The sequence below is a fragment of the Corvus moneduloides genome, chromosome 7 (genome assembly GCF_009650955.1).
Source record: "Corvus moneduloides isolate bCorMon1 chromosome 7, bCorMon1.pri, whole genome shotgun sequence".
Taxonomy (NCBI): Eukaryota; Metazoa; Chordata; class Aves; order Passeriformes; family Corvidae; genus Corvus; species Corvus moneduloides.
The window spans coordinates 37,555,688-37,577,109 of NC_045482.1; the positions used below are offsets into that span (position 1 = coordinate 37,555,688).

General features: G+C 41.4%; 1 protein-coding gene across 2 annotated transcripts in view; it reads left to right on the forward strand.

Annotated features, from left to right (window-relative positions):
* EPC2 (enhancer of polycomb homolog 2) overlaps positions 1-21,422 on the forward strand; it is a 35,413-nt gene extending 13,991 nt beyond the window's left edge. For both annotated transcript variants that reach the window (XM_032115196.1, XM_032115197.1), the window contains exons 3-14: positions 5,257-5,402; positions 7,783-7,989; positions 8,557-8,705; positions 8,915-9,047; positions 9,994-10,182; positions 10,422-10,511; positions 11,001-11,146; positions 11,251-11,594; positions 15,452-15,588; positions 17,267-17,426; positions 18,556-18,889; positions 20,136-21,422. In XM_032115196.1, coding sequence (XP_031971087.1) covers positions 5,257-5,402; positions 7,783-7,989; positions 8,557-8,705; positions 8,915-9,047; positions 9,994-10,182; positions 10,422-10,511; positions 11,001-11,146; positions 11,251-11,594; positions 15,452-15,588; positions 17,267-17,426; positions 18,556-18,889; positions 20,136-20,208 — 2,108 coding nt within the window. In that variant the 3' untranslated portion in view covers positions 20,209-21,422. The remainder of the gene's footprint in view (positions 1-5,256; positions 5,403-7,782; positions 7,990-8,556; positions 8,706-8,914; positions 9,048-9,993; positions 10,183-10,421; positions 10,512-11,000; positions 11,147-11,250; positions 11,595-15,451; positions 15,589-17,266; positions 17,427-18,555; positions 18,890-20,135) is intronic.

Genomic DNA, 21,422 nt, shown 5'->3' on the forward strand with positions numbered 1-21,422 from the left:
GTGGGAAGACTCAAAAATCCATTTATGTCTGTAAATTCCAGTGTCTTCTCAAGATCTGGAAGAATTGAGGGTTACTGGTGAATGTGGGGGTTTTGCTGCTGGGTTTGTTTCTGGGCTCTGTGCTGATGCTCTGTCCTTGTGCAGTAGCTGCTGAGCCTCAGCCTGTCTCTTGGACTTCCAGTATTCTTGATCCAGCCTCTCTTCTTGTGGTTTTTTCCTTCCTAGTCCTGAGAAGGAATAATTGAACCTGCCTGGCTGCTTCCTGGTTGCTTATACTGGTGCAGGGAGCAGGAGAGAGGCTGTCTTGCTCACCTGTTAACTCCAAAGTTCTCTATAAGTGTGGATCAATAAACCAGAAGAGTTTTTGTAATGGCATCAGCCTTTGTCCTGCTGCTCACAATAGAGTTCTGGCAGGGCAGGGCAGCTGTGCTGCCACTGGAGTTCAGGATGTTCTGGGTAACAGTCACTTTCCTCTGAGTTTGGCTACAACTGAGGAATTCCATTTCAGCAGGGAACTCTGAGTTTATTTTATAGATAAAACGAAGTATTCTGCATGAGCTTAGCTTGTTATATCTTACAAGATCTCATTAATCTAAACTTGTGGGCTCTGGATTAATTTTAACACTTCTTTTGGTTGATGTTCTGTTGACAAGTGACACCCTCTTACAGTTCACATGTTCCTTAGCACCCAAATCACTTTTGTCCTTTGCAGGATGTGGTCCAGGGGATTATTTGGTCACTTGGATTCCTCCTAGGAGTTAACCTTTGTAGCAAAACCTTTGATTCAATTATTGAGTAATTTCTCACCAATGTGGTGAAGTGTCCAATTTTTTCCATTTATTTACAAAATAGGAGATTTTTGAAATAATGTGCTCAGGGTCCTCTGGGGTGCAACAGAGACCATAGAGGTGAAGGGGAAAAAAATCAACTATAAGGAACTGTTTCTCTCCTTAATAAAAGAAACAAACTTGCAAGGAAGGCAAGAGAATGAACTGAAACCAAGCTGCTGATTGAGGATTGTATTTTATTCTGTTCTTTGTTGGACACTGCCAGAAAAACTGTGAATACTGTTAATAAACATGTCTAAAAATGTTAAGTATATTATGCCAAAATTTTCTTTGTCTTGTTGAGACTCACAGTCTTTCTGGACAGAATTACAGAAGGTATTTGAGCTGAAGATAAATATCAGATACTGCTCCAAGATAATTTTTCCCACATATTCTGGATGGAGTAGGTGTGATACAAGGCAGCTTTATGCTCCATAAACTGCTTAGAAATTCTGTTTTAATGCTAAAAGCACAAATAGCAACAATACCCACTTTGGCCAGGCAGATTATGTAAACTGATGTAAAACACCAGGAGGGCACATACTATAATTCATGTTTACTGGTGAGTATTTCTGGCAAATCATGTTTTGCTGGCATTCTGGTAGCCTAAGATTTTAATATTTTTTACTTTCTTTTATTTAGATCAGTGGTTCCAAGCAGAGAAAAGTTAATTTCTTTGTAAAGCCTGGAATTTGTGAATAAGCAAGGTTCCAGGTATTAGCTGATCTCAGTTGCGCCAACTCAGGTGATGTTGAGCTGAATGTAAGGAAAAAACCTTGAACTATTCTAATTATTCCAGCATGCTTAATAGTTTTCCAAGAGTATTTGTAGCATCAGTAACATGGAGATGCATTTTAAGTTATTGATAATTAGCAAAGAGATTAAGTTGGTGCACTAGGACCTGGAATTAGAGCTAAGGGGATGGAAAACAACAAGCGTCCCTCACAGAAACAATTGAACAATGTTCCTTAAGTGGGGAATGAACTCCAGCCATCCTTAAGAGGTGAAGTTTTTGACAGAAAGTTTGTATTTCGTTTTTTGGTTAGGTGACCCTCTGTATTTATGAGTTTGCTGCCTTGGCGCGGCCCCGGTTGCTGGTGTTGGCACAAGAGGATGGCAGGGCCGTGGTTTGCTGGGGAGGGAAGGCAGTGGAACCGCTTGTTTCAGTGGTAACTCATGCCTGTGGCAGCATCAAATGAATGTGGAACCGCAGCCTTAATTTAGTTAGCTAAATGAAATTAGTTCATTTGGTTAAGTTAAACCCAGTCCAGTGTAACTTCACTGAAAAACAAATTGCATTTGTGTAAGTTAGTACAAACTCAGTTCCTAGGGGAGCTCAAGTAAACAAAAGCAAATCCCTCTGGCAGGTACTGCTGGGAGTGGGTGGAGTGGCAGAGGATGGGAACTGGGATGTTGTGTTTGCAATAGCAATGAGCAAACCAGCAAGTTCTGAGCATTCCTGGAGGAAACTTTCCAGGTGGGATCCTGTCCAACAGTGCCCCGTAGAAATGCAGACGTTCTGGAGGAGAAACACTGGATTCATGCTGAGTCCCAGGATTTAGCAGGAGGTGTCCTTGTGGGCTGGAACACGGGGCTGGTTCTCCAGCAGCTCCTGCAGGAGCAGCTCCCTCAGCTGCCATGGCAGGGGTCGGACGGAGGGAGTGATGGATGGCTCCGTCCACAGCACATAAACACCTGGGTCTTGTGATAGCTTTGGAAGCCAGGGAGCTGCCATGCTGCAGGCCAGCTCCAGGGTGAATAATGGCTTTTTCTGGAACAATTTCAGTTCACTCAGAGCTTGGGAAAAGAAGAATACTGGTAATTACGGATATTGCTGAAAGCTTGCTTTGAGGAGTGGTAAATGAACATCAGGGGAGGAGGACATTTCCATGGGTGTCCCAGAGCTGTGACAAGCCAGCTTGGGGTTGGTTAACTCCAAAGGAGAAGAGGTAGCCTTGCATTTCCTGAGGCTCTCACACCTCCCTAGGCTGCTAAGAGTTTGTGGCCATCCTGTCTGCCCTGAAACAGGTAGAATGCAGGTACTGCTTCCATCCCTTGGGTGTCATTAACCTGCACCCCCCCCCCCCCCCCCATGTAAACCCCCTGTATTTGAAAGGGAGCCACACTGATAAATACAGGTCATGGCAAATAGAACACTGCTGATAACAGAAAAGCATTGCTGGCAGGTATGAAAAGAGTGACAAGGGCTGCTGCTGTTCTTGCAGGAATTCTGGGGGTTTGGTTAAGAAAATGAGACTGGATTTGTTTCATGTGTGGTGATCCTGGCAAGTGCCTGTTGGATGCCTTTTATCATCTTGAATATTTATCAAAATACTGAGCAGAGAGAGGGAAGGACCCCCTGCTTCCAGCTGAGGTGCACCATGGGGTCACTTCAGGTGCTGGCAGTGCAGTGACCTGCCTTCCCTCTTGGAGACCCATTACTAATATCCATCGTGTGTTCCTGAGGGTGATTGGTGGTTTTAGATGCTTTTTGATGGAATGGTTGGGCTTTTTTTTTTTTTTCTTTTTGCTGGACTTGGTGTCTCCTGGTCACCTGTTACTTGAGCCTGTCTGATTTTGTTCTGGAAGGTGGATGGTTCAAGACCTTTTAGTGATTCTTCTTTTCCCATTGTGGAAATGAAGGGAAGTTTACTGGCACTGCTCACAATTTACAGGTGAACAACATCACCTGCTCACTGATATTCTGGCTTGGAAAAACTGGCTGGGAACGTTTTGTCCACAGGGGATTATTGAATTATCTACTGACAGGCAATAGGTTGACATCTTTCTGGTGTGAGACCAACATCTGCCTGAGGGCAAACAAGCAGTGCCTTTTGTGGACTTTAATGGATTTCAGTCCACATGTGAGCAGTGATCTACTGGAGAGGCAGATCTGATGTTGAAAGCTGCAGTTTAATACACAGCTAATTGTTGTAGAGCTTTTGGTCATGTTCCCGGTGACAGTGTCTTAAATAAACTTGCCATGCAACTTGTATTACTGAGTTAATATTGCCAGCAATTCTTGACACATAGTTACAGCCTGTTATTAATTTCTGCTCAAATAAATTGTTACAGTGTGTGGTAGGTCAGAGAACTGTTGTGGCTAAGTGCTGTTGTCACAGTTGGTACAGTTGGGCAGTGTCTCCTCTGAGAGGCAGCAGCTTGAGCTGAAGATGCTGAGGCGCTGCTTTTTAGCCCTTCCCAGCTGCATCTGGCTGAGTTTCTGTGCCTGAGCAAATAAATAAATAAATACTGGTAGTGGTTTAGCTCATTTATTGCACTGGATTACAGAGAGGGTGGTCTTGGGCAAGGCTGGGATGTGGAAAGGCACTGCTTACCACCTGCCTGTGGGGGAGAAAATACTGGGATTTGTTTTAAAGATGTTTTGTGGTTTTCTTTTGCTCCTGGTATCCCAAGTTTTTGTTTTAAGGTGCTCTCAAAGCACACAGGGCAGCTCAGAGGTTTTTAAATTAGCACTTGGTATAGCCATGAGTTAAGAGCACAGAGATGAGATAGTGCTGTTTGTCTATTAAGAACAGAATATATTTCATCAGACCTCTTAGCTGCTGTTATTCCAGTGCTGATTGAATTACTGGGAGTGTTCACCTGGTGTGTCACCTCCTCAAGGTTTTATTAGGTGTACAATTAATGTTTCTATTAACAGTTCTTACTGTCATATGCAATTTACTTGTAGCTGTTGTAAAATTGTATTTCTTTTGTGTTACCTGAATGAGAACTTCCTTCTGCTTTTAGTACGACCAGGAACTTTGTCAAGTATGGAAACTAATTAGCACAATTAGTAATAAGGACATGAGCTTTGCTGAGAAGTTGAGAACTGACTGTTGGGAGAGTCTGAAGGAATTGTCAGGCTCTACATCCGCAGCTGAGGTGGTTTTGGAGAAGAAGTAACAATTCCCACAGCATTGGTCTAGGATTTTTACAGTTACATAAAGCAAGAAAAAGTTTACTCCATTAAATGTTTTAACACTTTAGGTTTGGTGTACTGTGTAAAAATGGGCAACTGAAGTTATATTGGAACTTCAGTGTAAATGCTTTTTTTCTAAGTCTGCAATTTGACTGAAAATTACCTTAGTTGTTAATAATCTTACCATGATGTTCTGGAGGAGCTGTATTATATCAGTACTATCAAGCATCTTTGCTCCTGTTTTGCAAAGATAGTTCAAAGTTTCTGTGCCTATCAGCCCTTCAAGTCTCTTAAAAGGAAACTTTTTGGATTCCTTTCATATTGGAAGTTGGAGACAAGCAACTTGTAACTGCTGTGTGTAACGTGGGAAACCTGTTAGCACAAAAAAAGTGTTCTGGCAGAGAAGGGCTGGTCTGGAATTTCATCAGTCATTTTTGATTTCTGCTTGCAGATGGGTGTCCAGAGTGTGTTACTTACCCAACATTTCAATTTCTTGTGTTCCAGCCTTTAATCTGGACAATGAACAGCCAGATTATGATATGGACTCTGAGGATGAGACCCTACTGAACAGGCTGAACAGAAAGATGGAAATCAAGCCACTGCAGTTTGAAATAATGGTTGACAGACTCGAAAAAGCCAGTTCTAGTCAGGTATGGTGTGAAGAAATCACTGAGAGGTTTTGCTTTTCTGGGGGGTGGTTTCTGGGTGGATGCTTGGTTTTATTTCCTGCTAACAGGAGGAGTGTGTTTGTTTGAGTCTGCAGTCCCACAGAAATCACATTGCTGTCTCTTGTTTCGATATTGGTAACTTGAGATAAAACAGGTGGGCAAGGAGCTTTTGGGGTTGCAGGGATTGATTTTAAATTTTAATTCCTGACCACAGTGTTGTTAGAGAGGGACAACTTACAACTTGTTTTACCACTGTTGGTATAGAACAAGCTTGTGGTGATCAATAGGTGTAGAAATGGCTATAAATGTATGAGAATCCAAATTTTGTTACACTTGTTTCTGCTGGACATTGACTGTGTTTGATTTTTGAGGGTTAGAAGCACAGACAGTGAATTAACCATGTACCAGTGTTAAATCAGATCCTGAGGTGTTCCAGGAGGGCAGTGTCTGGAGAATGATCTTCCAGCCCAAAATATTACTCCAAAACTCCATCTAAGGGATCAGTTTGTGCAAGTCAAGTTTGAAACAGGTGGAATTCTTTCCCAGTGAGGTGAGGCTTTGTGGGAGTGAAAAATCCATTGTGGGATCCATGGCTCTGCCTCAGTTCCTTGACATGATTTAGTTCAGTTAAAAGGCCAAAATATTGTATTTTCTCCATCTTAGAGCAACTTCAAAAAGGCAGAGATTTCTTACTATGCTAAGAAAATGGGAATGAGGGGAAAAAATAGGGAATACATTGGATGATACTTGCTGAATGTGGATTTGTTTTGGCTTTCAGTTCAAGCCATTCTGGTGATCACTTTTCATGATTAATATTCATCCTCCTTATGCTGGTTTTATCTTGCATTGCTGAAGTAATAAAGTTAAATTTAAGATTTGAAAGATGCTCTTCAAAAATAAAGTGTTGTAAGAATACAGATTTTTTCCTCTATATATAAAAGCAACTTTTGCAGGTTATTGGAGCCTGGGAAGGGAAGTGGCTGATGGGGTTTGAGTGCTCTCAGATGCCACCTGGGGCTACCTCCCAGTTCCCAGTTTGCATGCCTTATCTCTGGAATATTGAAGGATGCTGCTGGGAATGCCTTTCCTGCCAAGGAGGGGGTTCCAGGTGTTGCCCCTGGGCATTCTGATAACCTGATTTAAGCAGGGAATGCAAGGACTCTGCATCTGCCAGCAAACACAAGCACACGGCGGGGTCAGCGTAACTTTTCCAACTGTGCACTCAAGGCAGACTTGCTTTATTTTTTTTAAGAAATACGTTAATGGAAAAAAGGGAGCAAAAGACAAACAAAATGGCAATGATTTACAAGCAGTATTTTTTCCTTTCTTTTAAAAACAGTTCAGTGCTTTTCTAATTCTGCCATAGATGGCAAATTGCAATTTTATTCTGCTCTGGCTGGAATTAACACTTCCAGAGTAGCCATGGTTACACTTAGGATTTCCTTTTTTTCCAAAATGTGTTGTTTCCTTTTTTTGCTTCTCCTAACGTAGGGACAAGACTTAATTTTGACATGTTGCAAAAGTGCAAATTAAGTTGTTCAGTTGATATTTTGCAAATTATGGGAAAGATGAAGTGCTGTCTGACTTCCTTCTAAGTAATACTAGAGATACTATTTTCTTTTTATTTAATGAATGGGCTTAAGATGGTATGAGCCTGTTAAACTAATGTACTACTTACTGATGGTTCTTGCATTTATTTGGAGTCTGATTTCCATATAAAAAGCTGAACATAGATTTAATTTTTATCTTTAAATTACCTCTGTAGAACTACCTGTAAATTACCTGTTTAGAAATAACTTAGTGAACAAGTGAACAAGAAATAACTTAGTGAACAGCTTTGTGTCTCTGAGCTGGAGCAAACAGGGATGGGCATTGCCATTTTCTATGACAAAGTAAACATTTTGGGGGAAAATAATTAAGAAGTAAATTCACTTCTAGGGGAATCAACATTCAACTGCAAAGAATTACACATTAATAAAGGTCAAACAATAAGAAGCTTTTTTTTGGGGGGGGGAAGAAGTAGTCAAAGCGATTCCCAAATCATGATCTGCAGATTCTAGTAAGTTCTTTCTATCCTGTGCTTGTAGTTGTTTCAAACAGTGTTTTTCTTCATGAAAGATTGATGGAGTTCTAGACCACTGGATGAAAGAGATGCTGCTGCTGCTTCCGAAAAATTGGGAACTCTATATTTAACTTGGGAAGAACAACTGGTGGCTTCAATTTCCATCACTGGTTTTTCATCCCTTTACTCTGGTGCTAGAAAATAATGAAACTTATCCAGGAAGTGCACAAGAGGTGTGAGTGTATGGTGACTTTCCCTGCACCCCCATCCCAAGTGCACCTTTCCCCTGTTCCCCTGCAGCTTGTAACCCTTCAGGAAGCGAAACTGCTGCTAAATGAGGATGACTACCTGATCAAGGCTGTCTATGACTACTGGGTGAGGAAGCGCAAGAACTGCCGGGGGCCCTCCCTCATCCCCCAGATCAAGCAGGAGAAGAGGGATGGCTCCACCAACAACGACCCCTACGTGGCCTTCCGGAGGAGAACTGAGAAGATGCAGACCAGAAAGGTGACTTGGCAGATTTTACTGCTTGAAATTTTAAATGTCTCCCTTGGTAGGAATAATTTGGGTCCCTATCCAGCATCTTGCAGGGGATAATTTACCATCCATCCATTTTTTGAGCTGAATCTCAGAGCCTGGCACGCAAACAATCTGCTGGGTTGGAAGCTTCCCTTTCTGTGAGAAAAGGGGAAACAATTTCCCAGGTTTTGTATTTGTAGCATGGAATGATTTGAACCAGGAAATCTGTAATTATTCAGCATTTTGCTTTGTGCACTTGTACAGCCTTACTGTGTGTGGAATCAAGGTGGGGAAAGTGTTGTAGGCTTGAATTCTGACAAACTTGCACTGGGTTGGTCTGGAATCTGGGCAAAACATGGGGGAAAATGGCTGAAAAGTTCTTCTCAGTTTTCTCTTAAACTTGGCTTTGTTTGCCAAGTAGGATTTGCTTTAGGAAAAGCTGCTTTGGAGTGTCCTCATGAGCCTCATTTGCAGCAGCATTATGTAACTTTATTTTTGCAGTTTGTGCCTCATGGCTTTTGCTTTTGACTAAAGATTGGTTTCATCTCTCAACAGAACCGAAAGAACGATGAAGCATCTTATGAGAAGATGTTGAAATTAAGGAGGGAGTTTAGCAGAGCCATAACAATTTTGGAGATGATTAAGAGGAGAGAGAAAACAAAACGGGAGCTGTTGCATTTAACGTTGGAAGTTGTGGAGAAAAGGTAAAATTCCAGATTATAAAAACCAAGGTTATAAATTTTCATTGAATGGCTTTGAAATCATCTCTTAAAATTTATTTATTGTAGCACCAGGAACTTCAGAAGCTAAAATTGAAGGGATTTGTGTAGACAGTTGGAAGACAATGGTCTGTGTCTTTCAGACATTTCCCAGTGGAAATGCAGTACTGTAGTTTTGATCCTGTTTTTTTCAGGTACCATTTGGGTGATTATGGAGGTGAAATCCTCAATGAAGTGAAGCTGAATAGACCCGAAAAAGAGATGGGCACAACTCCATCATCTCTCCATAATGGCAGCCACCACAAAGTTCAAGAATGTAAAGTTAAGGTGAGATTTTTTTTTTTTTCCTGCTGTGAGTCTCTTGTTCGTGGGATCATCATTCCTTTGGAATCATCATTCCTTTGGATATACTTCAAATTCAAGCATGTCTCTGAAAAAATAACCTGAAATATTAGGAGTTAAAATGCTTGGGGATGAGGCTGAGAGTTGAAGTGCTCTGGAAATTTGTATTTAGCACCTGCGACACCTAGTGGTCCCAGAATTCCATACAAACCCCTGAATGCCTGGTTCTCCAGGAATTTTGGCATTGCTCGTGTTTCTCCTCTGATTCCCAAGCTGAGCTCCATTAGTGGAGTTAGCTTCAGTCAGGCTGTTATTGATGAGTGTTAATTCGGGGTAAATTGAAACACTTTTTAAAACTGCACTGGCTTCTCCTTCAAATGGAGAATTTTGCAAGTGAAATAATCTTTTCAAATGGGAGCTTTGAAGTTTAATAACATTTGTGTTCAAGTGGACAGTTCAGTATCGTTGGAGTTGCTCACTGCAGAGGGTTCGTGTGAGAAAAATCTTAAATAGCCAACCCAAATACCATCACATCTGTTCAAAAGTGTCAGCTCTGTGAGAAACAGGAAACAAATTAAATTGTTTCTTTTGAACATGTCTGAGCGGTTCAGAAAATTGAAAGTGCTGTGGAAAAATGAGATCTCAGAAAATAATTGAAAGAGGAATTGCAATTACGATATACTGAGTGTAGTGCAGAGTGGGGAGCCTCTTAGGCAGTCATATGGCTTGAGAGCTCTTTGTTTATTAATAAATACCTGTAAAAACAATCAGAGGCAAAGTTGTGGGGTTTAATGTGTTCAGTACATTTTGCAGGATGTGTCTCAAATGTTTCCAGAGCCTTTGGAAGACAAGCAGTCACGTCTTAAAGTAATTGAGTTTTCTCTTCTCATGCCTTAGTTTTTAACATTTTCTGTTTGTTCTTCTCCAACAGCATCCTCACCACTCCTCTCTGAAGGAGGAGGTGTCCGATGTTGTCCGTCAGAAGAAGAAGTACCTGAAGAAGCCCAAACTGGAGTGTGTGGTGACCCCTCAGCCCCTGGCTGAGCCCTTGCCTGTGCTCAGCAAGAGCGATATCAAACAGTACGACTTCCACAGCTCCGATGAGGATGAGTTCCCACAGGTAACCACCAAAATCTCGGTGTACAGAAGGTAGAAATTTCAGTTACCTGCCATTTGGCCAGGCTGGCTTCTCCCAGCTCTGAATAGATTTTAAAGCTCTTTGTATAAACTGAGTTCTCCTTCCTAGCTGTGCTTCGATACATAAATGTGGCAGTTCATGTTATATAAACATAAACTTTTATAATAAATACAATTATACAAAGGTGGCAGTTGGGACAATAACGTTGTTTTCTGGTCTAGGTGCCCTCACCAGTGTCAGAAGCAGAAGAAGAAAATGATCCTGATGGACCTTGTGCTTTCAGGAGAAGAGCAGGATGCCAGTATTATGCTGTAAGCCTGTGCCCTTGGGTTTAGTGGTGGTTTCTTTTAGTTTAGGTTGGTATAGTGTTAATGTTGCAGTTCTTCTGTTCCCACTCTCACCAGCAAAGCTTTGAAGCTTTGGTGAGTCCAAAGGCAATTGCAAGAACATCCCCTTTTCTGCTTGGCTCTGAAGGGTCCAAGCTGAAGCTTCCCTCTTATTTAGAATTTATGCTCCTTTCTTTTTTCCCTAAGCCTGAGAGCTCATTCTTTTGCCAAAAGATGTTGAGATGACTGAAAACTTCTATTTTCATTTTCTCCTACTTCTCCCTTGCTGTTAGAAGCAGAGTATTTAACAGCCTCAATGTTAGAGTTCATTTTTTAACTACTGAAGCCGTTGGAGTTTTGGTTAACTCAACATTAAACCACTTGTTCTGTCCTGGAGCCTGTGCATGATAACCAGTGCCCCAATCAAAGCACCCTCTGAGTGAGCCTATAAAATTACCTTTTCTTTCTTCACAGCCTCGTTTGGACCAAATGAATTCTTCGTATGAACGCCCAGAGCTGGCAGAATTGGACAAACTGAGGTTCAGGCATTGCCTTACAACCCTTACAATCCCAAGGAGATGTATAGGATTTGCAAGGAGGAGGATTGGCAGGGGTGGAAGGTACAGCTGGGTTATTTTTACTCTTCATTCGCCTTCAAAGGATAAAAGTATTAAAAAAGAGATAACGAAACTAATGATTTTCTTCCTCCTCTCTCTTTAATCAGGGTTATTATGGACCGAATATCCACAGAACATGATCCTGTCTTGAGGCAGATTGACCCGGAAATGCTGAACAGTTTTTCAAGCTCTTCTCAGACTTTAGACTTTTTTTCTAATTTTTCACGGACCAATGCTTCCAATAAACATTGTGAAAACAGACTGTCCCTTCCTGAAATCTTAAGCAATATCAGATCATGTCGACTGCAGTGTTTTCAGCCCAGGCTACTCAATCTCCAGGACAGTGATAGTGAAGAATGTACCTCAAGGAAAGCAGGGCAGACTGTGAATAATAAAAGAGTCTCTGCAGCATCTGTAGCTTTATTGAACACCAGCAAGAACGGCATATCAGGTAGGCAAGGATTTGGCTTCTTCTGGGATTGAAAATACTGAATTTGGGGGGTTTTCCTTGTGATTGGACTGATAAGATCTTCTAACCACAGATACAACGTGACTGTTTTTTGTTTCTTAAAACGAGCAAACTTCCACAAACAGTGCTCTTCTTTCAGCTTTGCTGCCATTAGAGTTTGAAGTACTGGATTCAAACATTATTCAAAGCAGGGATTCTGCTCATATTAGGAATTGCTTAGGTCTAATTGAGTCTTAATGGCACTAATTGGTCTAACCTTGTTTAAGGGTAGAAGAATGCTCGCTGTGAATGCAAAACAAAACTGGTGGTTTCTTGGGGAGGGTGGGTGTGGCTCATTTTTGTTGTCAGTTTCCTTTTTTGACTCAAAAAAATGTAGGAAGTTCCTGAGTGCCCTGAGCAGGTGTGAAAAGGTCTGAAAATGGTAAAAATGTTGATATTGTAAGCATCCAGTGATGAAAAGATTGGTTTAAGCTTAAATTGACCAGTGTTTGCATCACTTGCTTCACGAGCTAGAGTTGTAATGGCTCAAGATTTAACACTGTCACCTGTTTATAATCATAAGGGAGTCATAATGAGATGATAATCCAAAAATCTGAAAAATTTGAGATGCAGCAAATGAGATCTCCTACAACAGTGAGCACCTGAATATATCCGTACTCCATCCTGTATTGTAAACCAAGATAATTTAATAGAATGGACTCTGAATTCCGTAACTGCTGTGGTTGTGGAATGTTCCATTTCTCTCAAAGCTGTAGGAATGGGTATTTAATCTGCAGTAATGTGCCTTGTTCTGACAGAGGCACAGAGTATTTATTCCAGCCCAATACTTCCACAGCTTTTCAGTGTGGTCACTGTAACCTTCAGATTGTTCTCTCCCATGAAAAGATTGGCACAGGAGCATTTTCCTGCTGCATGAAAAGAGCAGAGATAGAATGTACTATATATTTTATGTAATTATTTCTTGAAAGAACTTGAAGGCCTGGGGAGTCGCAGCTGTAGCAGAAAGGGGCAGTTCAGTGTGATGGGATTACTGATAAACACCAAGAGCTGTTAAAGAAATAGCTGAAAAAAGAAGAAAACCAAATCTGATGGATCTAAGCCACTTTTTGGAGGAATAGTAATAAAGTTGTGGTATAATTTTAGAATTCATCTGAGAAATACATTTAAATTAAATGGAAATCCCTCAGCAGTTGAACTACATTATGCATGAAATTTTTGGCTGGGGAGGACTTTTTTTTGTCATAGATTTAAATTACAAACTTGATCCTGCAATTCTGGAACAGGATCAGACACAATAGACAACAGGATTCTTCCCCAAATAACTGCACCAGCAAGAGGCATGGCTCTTGGATTTTCTCACTAGCAAATAGGGAATACATTTTAGAAGGGCTGACCAGAGTGCACAGGCACTGTCACTGCATTTATTGAAGTCATTCTCTTTGGGAAGTAATTGTTGAAATCAGTTAATTTTACAGCTGGTTTGGTGTTCCCTCCAGAGGAAACGGTGGCAGTACTTAAACTGATTATTTTTAATTTTTTTTGTTATTTTGTTTTAGAGAGGACTGGGGAGTGGCTTTGATTTTTGGTGCACAAGAATATGTAGAATTACCTCTGTGTTACATTTTTCCCTGTATTAGTAAAGCAACTCTGGTATTTCCTCAAATGCATTGTACAAACAGAATTTTTTAATTTTAAAAGTATGCAAGTAGACTTTTCTTCAAAATACCTAATTAGTGCATGATTCAAGAACCAATTTTTTGAGCTAAATTACTCTCTTGCTCATGTTGCAAATGGGAAATGGGAAAAGCATGTCCCTAGAGAGAGCACAACTGCACAAGATGCTATTCCCAGCTGAAGGATTTTGCTTGTGGAACAAACTTTTACTTTTTAGAGGTATTTTTTCCCCAGCCTTAAATACCATGTAGGAGTAATTAATGCAATGCCACTTTTGGGGCAGCCTGCAAGATGATCTTTGATTAAAGCCTTCAAGTCCTGAGAGAGGTGACATAGTAATGCAAACCTTCCAAGGAGGAGAGGAGTATGCAAGTGAAAGCTGAAGTGACTTTTTTTACCCTGTTGTGGTGCGGTTTTTCAGCCCAGTCAGGCTCAGATAAAGTAAAACCCCCCCTGAAGCTGCAGAGCTCTTAACCCTGACCTTAGAGGCTGCCTTGGGACACGGTGAAAGTTTGCTCTTTTTTTCTCTAGGACCCTCCAGGTGTTTGATTTGGCAGAAGCAAATGATACTTAATGTGCTAATGAACATTTGCTGGTTTATAACAAGGTGAACAGCTGAGCTCAGCCCGACTGAATAAATACCTGAAATTCAGGCACATAAAGGCAGAGTGAGGGAATACTGAATTCTGGAGTTACCTTCCCTGTATCCTGGAGAAGAGTAAACCTTGACTCTGTGGTCTGTGACAAACTGGGAAGGCAGGGAAATTGAAAACATGAAATCTAACCTTGTTCTTAAACAGCTTTCTATAAAACAAAACACATTTTCTGGGATTTGTTACCTCAGAACTTAAAAATAGAAATGTATGTAATATTCCATAATGCTGTTCTTGGCACTGTTGCCTTCAGCAATGCCGTGTGTTTTGTGAGGGAATGTAGCAGGTTGAGCTGATTTAACTTGGAGTTAAATTCTAGGTAAGAATCTGCAAGAGGAACAAAGTAAATGTGAAATAAACTTAGGTTGGAAATCTTAATATTGCTAGAGTTTAAAAGGAGTAACTTTTAAGTAATTGGACTTCTAAGTGCTCTCCTAACATGGTTGAAACCTGGTTTAAAAATGAAGCAGTAAAGAAGTTTCAGTACTAATTTCTAAGCAGTCACAGTCCTCATTCTGGTATTTTTTCCACAATGGAATTTCAGGACAACTACGAGTACTAAAAGTGGTAAATGAAAGAGCCAAACCCTGAAAAATGAATCACTGTGTTTTAATGTTAGCTCAGTGGCTCTTGATAGGAGGATATTCCTGCAGAAACCAGGTGTTTGAGGTGCAGCACAGCTTCAGTCTTGGAAAAACAGAGTTGAGGATGAAGTGTTGAAATGAATTCATGGGAATTTCTGATAAGTGAATTCTCTCTTTACTTGCTCCCAAGAGAGCTCTTGGGTTACCTGCACACAGCTCAGGTTTTAGCATGAAACCCTTGTCAGTATTTCCAGTTTACCAAGTGTGCAGTTCTTCAGGGGGCGAATATTAAAACCAGCTTTTCTAACTTCGTTCCCTTCATGTGTTGGGCCTGTGAGATTACTGGGGTGGCATTAACCTGGTTCTCAAAAATAAACTTACTGTGGCACCCCTAAACTCTTACTGCATTTCAAACAATAATTGGCAGAGAAAAATCTCACATGCCAGTGGTGTGCTTCCCTCAGAATCCATTCTGGTGTTGGAGAAAGGGACAGTAAGGGACTGTAGGAAAGGAAATGGTCCAGGAATCAGCTCCCAGTGTTAACTGGCAAAGAAGACGCCCAGCTCAGCCCAGGGTTCTTTCTCCTCAGCTCTGATTTTTAGGCTGTGCTGCTTTTCTGAAAGCCAGGAAAGTCATTTCTCTTAAGCTTTTGCCTAAAGCTACTGGAGAGAAAACCAGCAAAGATAGAAACTGCTTAAAAGCAATGAAAAGCTCTGAATTCTTTTGTTACAAATTGATTCATTGAAAGAACACAACAAACAAACACAGCTTGACCTCTCCTTTACATAAGATATGAAGATTTTGGGTGTATCTGACGTGATTTCTGTTGTCTTCACCCGCTTGTTACCCACCTTAGCCACGCTCTTGCCTTCTCCATGTGTGTGTTTTGTGCAGGCTGTGTAACTGTGGCTCCTTTCTTTCCTGTAGTCACAGGGGGAATCACAGAGGAGCAGTTCCAGACACACCAACAGCAGTTAGTGCAGATGCAGAGGCAGCAGCTGGCCCAGCTGCAGCAGAAGCAGCAATCTCAGCATTCCTCCCAACAGACACATCCGAAAGCACAGGTACTGCTCCCACCCTGCCATGTCCTGACACTTCCTTTTGTTTACAGTGCTGCTCATCTCTTACCACCAAGTGGGACACCCCAGCAAATGTGGGACATTTTAGAGGGAATGTAAAACTCTTTGCTCAGGGTTTTTTTAGTAAGTTGGCTCCATTTTACACGTTGAGTAAGACTTTGTAGCTGAATGTGTTACCTGCATCCACAGAGTTACCAGTGTAAAAATATCTGTGTGTGCTCTCAGCTCTTTCTATTTTCAATGGTTTTGTCTTCCTGTCTATGAGTGCTCTGAAGAGACTTTATTAAAATTACCTTCTGAGGTAATGTGTTCTATTATGAACAGATGTTCAGTGAGCACTAAAAATTGGTACCTCTGAGAGGAAAAAGAGAGCTTTGCATATTTGCATATTCTGGCTTCTGAAAGAATCCCATTTTTCCTCTGGAATCCTTTGCAAGGGAAGAATGCTTTTCCATTGCACTTAGTTTTCTGTTAGCTTCTTCCCAAAAAACATAAAAGCTGTTGCTGTTGTTTGTTACTAGGAAAATGTGTATTACTTGGAGCATTTTATATCTAATTGCTTGTGCTGATTGTCCCTTCCCCTCAGTGTTTTCTACTTAAATTAATCAGATTCTGTGTTGGCAGATACTGATGACGTTTTTTGTAAGTGTAAAGACACGATGCCAAATATATTTAAACAAAACAAATGAACTTTGGATCTTTAAAACACTTCAAGCTTCTGTGCAAAGTCATTTTCTTAGTTAATATAAATTGGAATTGCAGAATTAATGTTCTTTCCAGTAAGAATGGTGAGTCTTTCCAGTAGGAACTGGAGTAACAGGGTGGCATTCCAGAATGTGCTGGCAGTTACTCTGTGGCACAAGTCACTCCCTGGGAATGGATGTACCACAAAAACTGAACATCCCTGAGATTTGCAGCTGCAGAGCATTGAGGCAGAACAGAGAAGGAGATTTAAGACATGGTTGTCCTCTTAGAGGAAACTGCTCCAATCGTAGGGAATCCTGTGTGGTTTGGGTTGGAAAGGACCTTAAATCATCCCCTTAAAGCTCATTCCAGCCCCTGCCCTGGGCAGGGACACCTCCCACTGTCCCAGGCTGCTCCAAGCCCCAATGCCCAGCCTGGCCTTGGACACTGCCAGGGATCCAGGGGCAGCCACAGCTGCTCTGGGCACCCTGTGCCAGGGCCTGCCCACCCTCCCAGGGAACAATTCCTTCCCAATCTCCCATCCATCCCTGCCCTCTGGCAGTGGGAAGCCATTCCCTGTGTCCTGTCCCTGCATCGCTTTTCCAAAGTCCCTCTTCCAGCTCTCTTGGAGCCACTTTAGGCCCTGGAAGGAGCACCAAGGTCTCCCTGGAGCCTTTCTCTCTCCAAGCCAAGCAACACACGCTAAAGTGATTTGTTGTGCTGAGAGTAGCACTGGCCGTGGCCTGGTAGCACTTGTTAAACAAGTACTTGGGTAGCACTTGTTTAACACTCATTTGGACACAGATTTCCAACTTTTCATCAGCCTGGTAACACAGGAATGTTCAGAGTTGTGGTGCATTAGGTCACATGTAGAAGCTGTGTTTATTTATGTGCTTTGCTTGTGCACTGTAGCAATCCTAAGGTGTATTTCATTTTGTACTTGAATAATTATGAGAACCGTCTTTTCCCCTTCCTGCAGGGCTCCAGCACCTCTGACTGTATGTCCAAAACCCTGGATTCAGCCAGTGCCCACTTTGCTGCCTCTGCAGTGGTTAGTGCCCCTGCCCCCGGGCGCAGCGAGGGAACAAAGGAGCAGAACACCAGCCACAACAATATCAATGGTGTTGTCCAGCCTTCAGGTGAGGGGCCCTTAAAAATCCTGGTCTGGAATGAGCTGAGAGTATCAACTGGTCTTAATTATCAACTGATCTTATTGCTGATTTCTAAATATTAATAAACAACAACAAAAAGAAATGTGTTAGTTGTGATCGTTTTAAGTATTGTTCCCTGAAGTACTTTGGAGCAATGGTTTGAATCATGGAATATCCTGAGTTGGAAAGGACCCACAAGGATCATAAAAGTCCAGCTCCTTGCCCTGTACAGGACAGCCCCAAGAATCCCACCTGGTGCCTGAGATTCAGTATATGTTGTTAAAATGGATATGAAACTACCAAGTGCTCTTTACCTTGGAAGAGCATTGTTTGCTTTCCTCTGGTAGTCTTTGTCCTCTAATGACGTGTTCTGATCAAAAGTCTAAATGATAGCATTTTAAACCAGTGTGAGTTTGTAATGAAAGAATAAATCAGCTGCTTAAAACTTTAAGTACTTAGAGAAGGAAGTGGAAAAGTTGATGCATTATTTGGTTGTTACCTCACTTGTGTGTTCAGCCAAAAACGTACTAACCAACCTCTACTGGCAATTCTTCTGACATCACTGTGAGCCTCAGGTTTCACTGCATTTAGGATTTGTCCCAAAAAGTGCAGCCATTGGCATTCAGTGCCCCCTCCCAGCCCTCCTCCTCTGGTGCTGGTTGTGCTGGTGCCTTCTCCACGATGCCAAGAGGCAAATGAGATTTGGGCTGACGGGATGAAGAAGAGGCTTTTAAAGTAATTTGTTGCTTTCGCAGCTAATGATGTGATTAGTTTTATAGACCTTCTGCCAGGCTGGGTTAATGATAATATGAAATGAATAAAGGGAGAAAAAATACGACTGAATAAAATCAATAAACTGGAGCGGTTCCAGGATAGAGAGAGAGATCTGTGTAATTGTCTGAGTTCATACCCAAGAGGGCAGTGCTTTGAGGGTGGAAGATCACGCGCGTGGGAGTGTGCCATGCTGCCACTTCTGAATTTTTCCATCTTGCGAATCTGTAAAATCCAGACATTAATGTCATACACACTCAAAAAGCATTGCCCTTGAGCTTAATCTTTGGCTTTTCATCTACAAAATGTCACAATTTTAACACCCGCCATTTATTCCATGTACCAGGAACCTCCAGAACTTTGTACTCCACCAACATGGCTTTATCATCCAGCCCAGGGATCTCAACTGTACAGCTCGTAAGGACAGTTGGCCACAGCACCACAAACCACTTAATCCCAGCCTTGTGCACGAGCAGCCCTCAGCCTCTCCCCATGAACAATTCCTGCCTGCCGAGCGCGGTGCACCTCAACAACGTCAGTGTTGTGTCTCCAGTCAATGTTCATATCAATACACGGACTTCAGCGCCCTCGCCAACAGCCTTAAAACTTGCCACAGTTGCTGCCAGCATGGACAGAGTGCCAAAGGTAACTCCCAGCAGTGCCATCAGCAGTATAGCAAGGTGAGTGGGGACAGGGCTGCAGCAGCTCCCACTTGTGGTTGGAATCGCAGAATCGTTTGGGTTGGAATCGCCAAAATCAGTGTCCGGCCTGGGACCCATCCTCACCTCAGCAGTGACTCCCCCACCTCCCTGGGCGGTTTCAGTGCTTGACAACCCTTTCCATGAAGAAATTCCTTTTGTGTCCCACCCAGACCTCCCATGGTGCAGCTTCAGGCTGTGTCCTCTCCATAGTCATGCCCAACTCTGCACTAGAGGGAATCTGTTCCACCTCTAAGAAGCTGCTCAGCACCTTCAGTGTGGCCATGGCAAGCCACAAGAGCTGATTTTGCAAATTAACCCCTCAAATAATGTGCACTGCCTTTAGGCACCAGTAGTTATGGTCAACTTCTGCTCTGCTTGAATTTTAGCCATTTCATTTGTCCCTTCTATCCCTTCTCATGCAGCACTTTCAGGTAGATTCTGTCAAACTCTCCTCATGTTCCCTCTAAATCATTGTGTACCAATATTGGAAGGTAAAGGCTGGCACACATATTTTTATATTTACATATGGATATATGTATTACATATTTATGTAGAACACAAACCAGAAAAGTGACAGCCTGCATCTTTCATATAAAATCATAATTCATAATTGTTTAGGTTGGAAAAGACCTTTAAGATCAAGTCCAACCTTTAAGATACTTATTCATTGAACAGCACTGTTATTTCAGGATACTTAGATGATGTTTCATAGGAATGGCAGCAGCTTTGCAGTTGGCAGATTTTTCTGAAAATGGCAATATTTGGGCTTTGTTCCAAGTCTCTGCTGGATTATATGATATTCAAAAAACAAAGTCATGTTTGTGATTTGGAAAAGTAAAAACATGGGTATTAGTAAATGAGTAAAAAATTAGTGCTAAAGCAGAATGGGGGGAATTACAACAACACTTGGGTTATTAACGGAATAACTGATACTGAATTATCATATCTTGACTTTGTTCCTTCAGGAGAGCTTTTAGTAATTTTATCCATAACTTAGGCTGGAAATGGACAGTGAAATGCAGTAATCTTGCAGAAGGGACTGCACTGTTGAGTAACAGCAGTTGTTGAATGCCAGGATTTACTTTTAAATAATGTTTGCAGTGTGTTACTAAGATTTCTCCCTGGTCCAGGTAACAGCTGTATGAAAATACGAAAGAAATTACTAAAAACTGTGTGAGGAAATGTCCTGTTGTGGCTGTAACTGTGGGATCTGCTTCGCTTGCAGAGAGAACCATGAACCAGAGCGCCTGGGCTTGAACGGCATCGCAGAGACCACAGTGGCCATGGAAGTGACATAACCTCCAAGCAGTGTCCCCAGCTGTGCTCATGGTGTGCTCCTTTCTATTCCAACTGAATGCAAACACAGCACTCTGTGGATCACAGAGAACTGAGCTAGACCTGAATGGACTCCAATTATATCGTGTATTAAGTCGATATATAATGTAAATTTTGTAAAATTGGGAAAATCACTACCTTGTAAAATAGTTTATTTGTATCATCAATATTATTTCTGTTACTTGAATAGTAGATATTCATCATCATGCTTTTGCACTTGAATTTGCAACTGAATGGATTAAAAAATAATTCTTTAATGGGATCATGAGCATGACATGGGATCCTGCATCACTTGTTTAAACTATTTATTTTGCCATGTTTACATTTTGTATCTTGTACAAATAAATGCAACTTTGTGTCTAAAAAAAAAAGTTAAAGATTCATAGCTAGGAAACAAAATTCTTGTAATTTTTTTCTAAAGGAAATGTAAAGTTTTCACTTGGTTCATTTTGTTTCACAATTTGACTAGATGGACTTTTTGGTAAATACTTTAGTGGCATTTCACTGTCAAATATGAAGTTCAAGGCAAAATAGTATTTTCTATTACTGTGCAGGGGAAAGGGATGGATCGATACATGCAAATTTAATGTAGTAACTCACTTTTCCATATATTTTGAATGTATATTTCTATTTATAATACCAGTTTATAAAAAATAATTACACAGGAGAGGAAAAAAAAAAACCTGACTAGGAAAATTATGCATCTGGCACATCTCCAATTGTGCAGATCAGAGAAAATTTTCACCTTGATGCCATTTTATCCGAAGACTGCTTATTTTAACCGGCTTTCAAACTGTACCACACCACATAAAGGATATTTTACCAGGTATGTATTGCATTCTATATCATTGCAATAATTCATTATTGGATGTCTAGCTATCGAGCCATCCCAGGTGGTGGGGGGGGAGGGAGGGTTGTGGCAAGATTGTCTTTTCAATTTTGGAGAGTTTTCCTGTGGCTACAAGGCAAGTAACGGGTTGGAAAAAGTCTGACTGTAAGCGTTGGACACCTTCGTAGTGTAGTGTTTTAGTGACTTTTTTTATACGGTTCTTGTACATTAGATACGTGTAGTGGTGTTTCCGAATGTTTGTTTATGCACTAGTTCAGACAACTTTCCCTGTTACTTGTTCTTGATAAGTGAAAACTGCAGGGAAATAAAAATACATATCAAAACCTG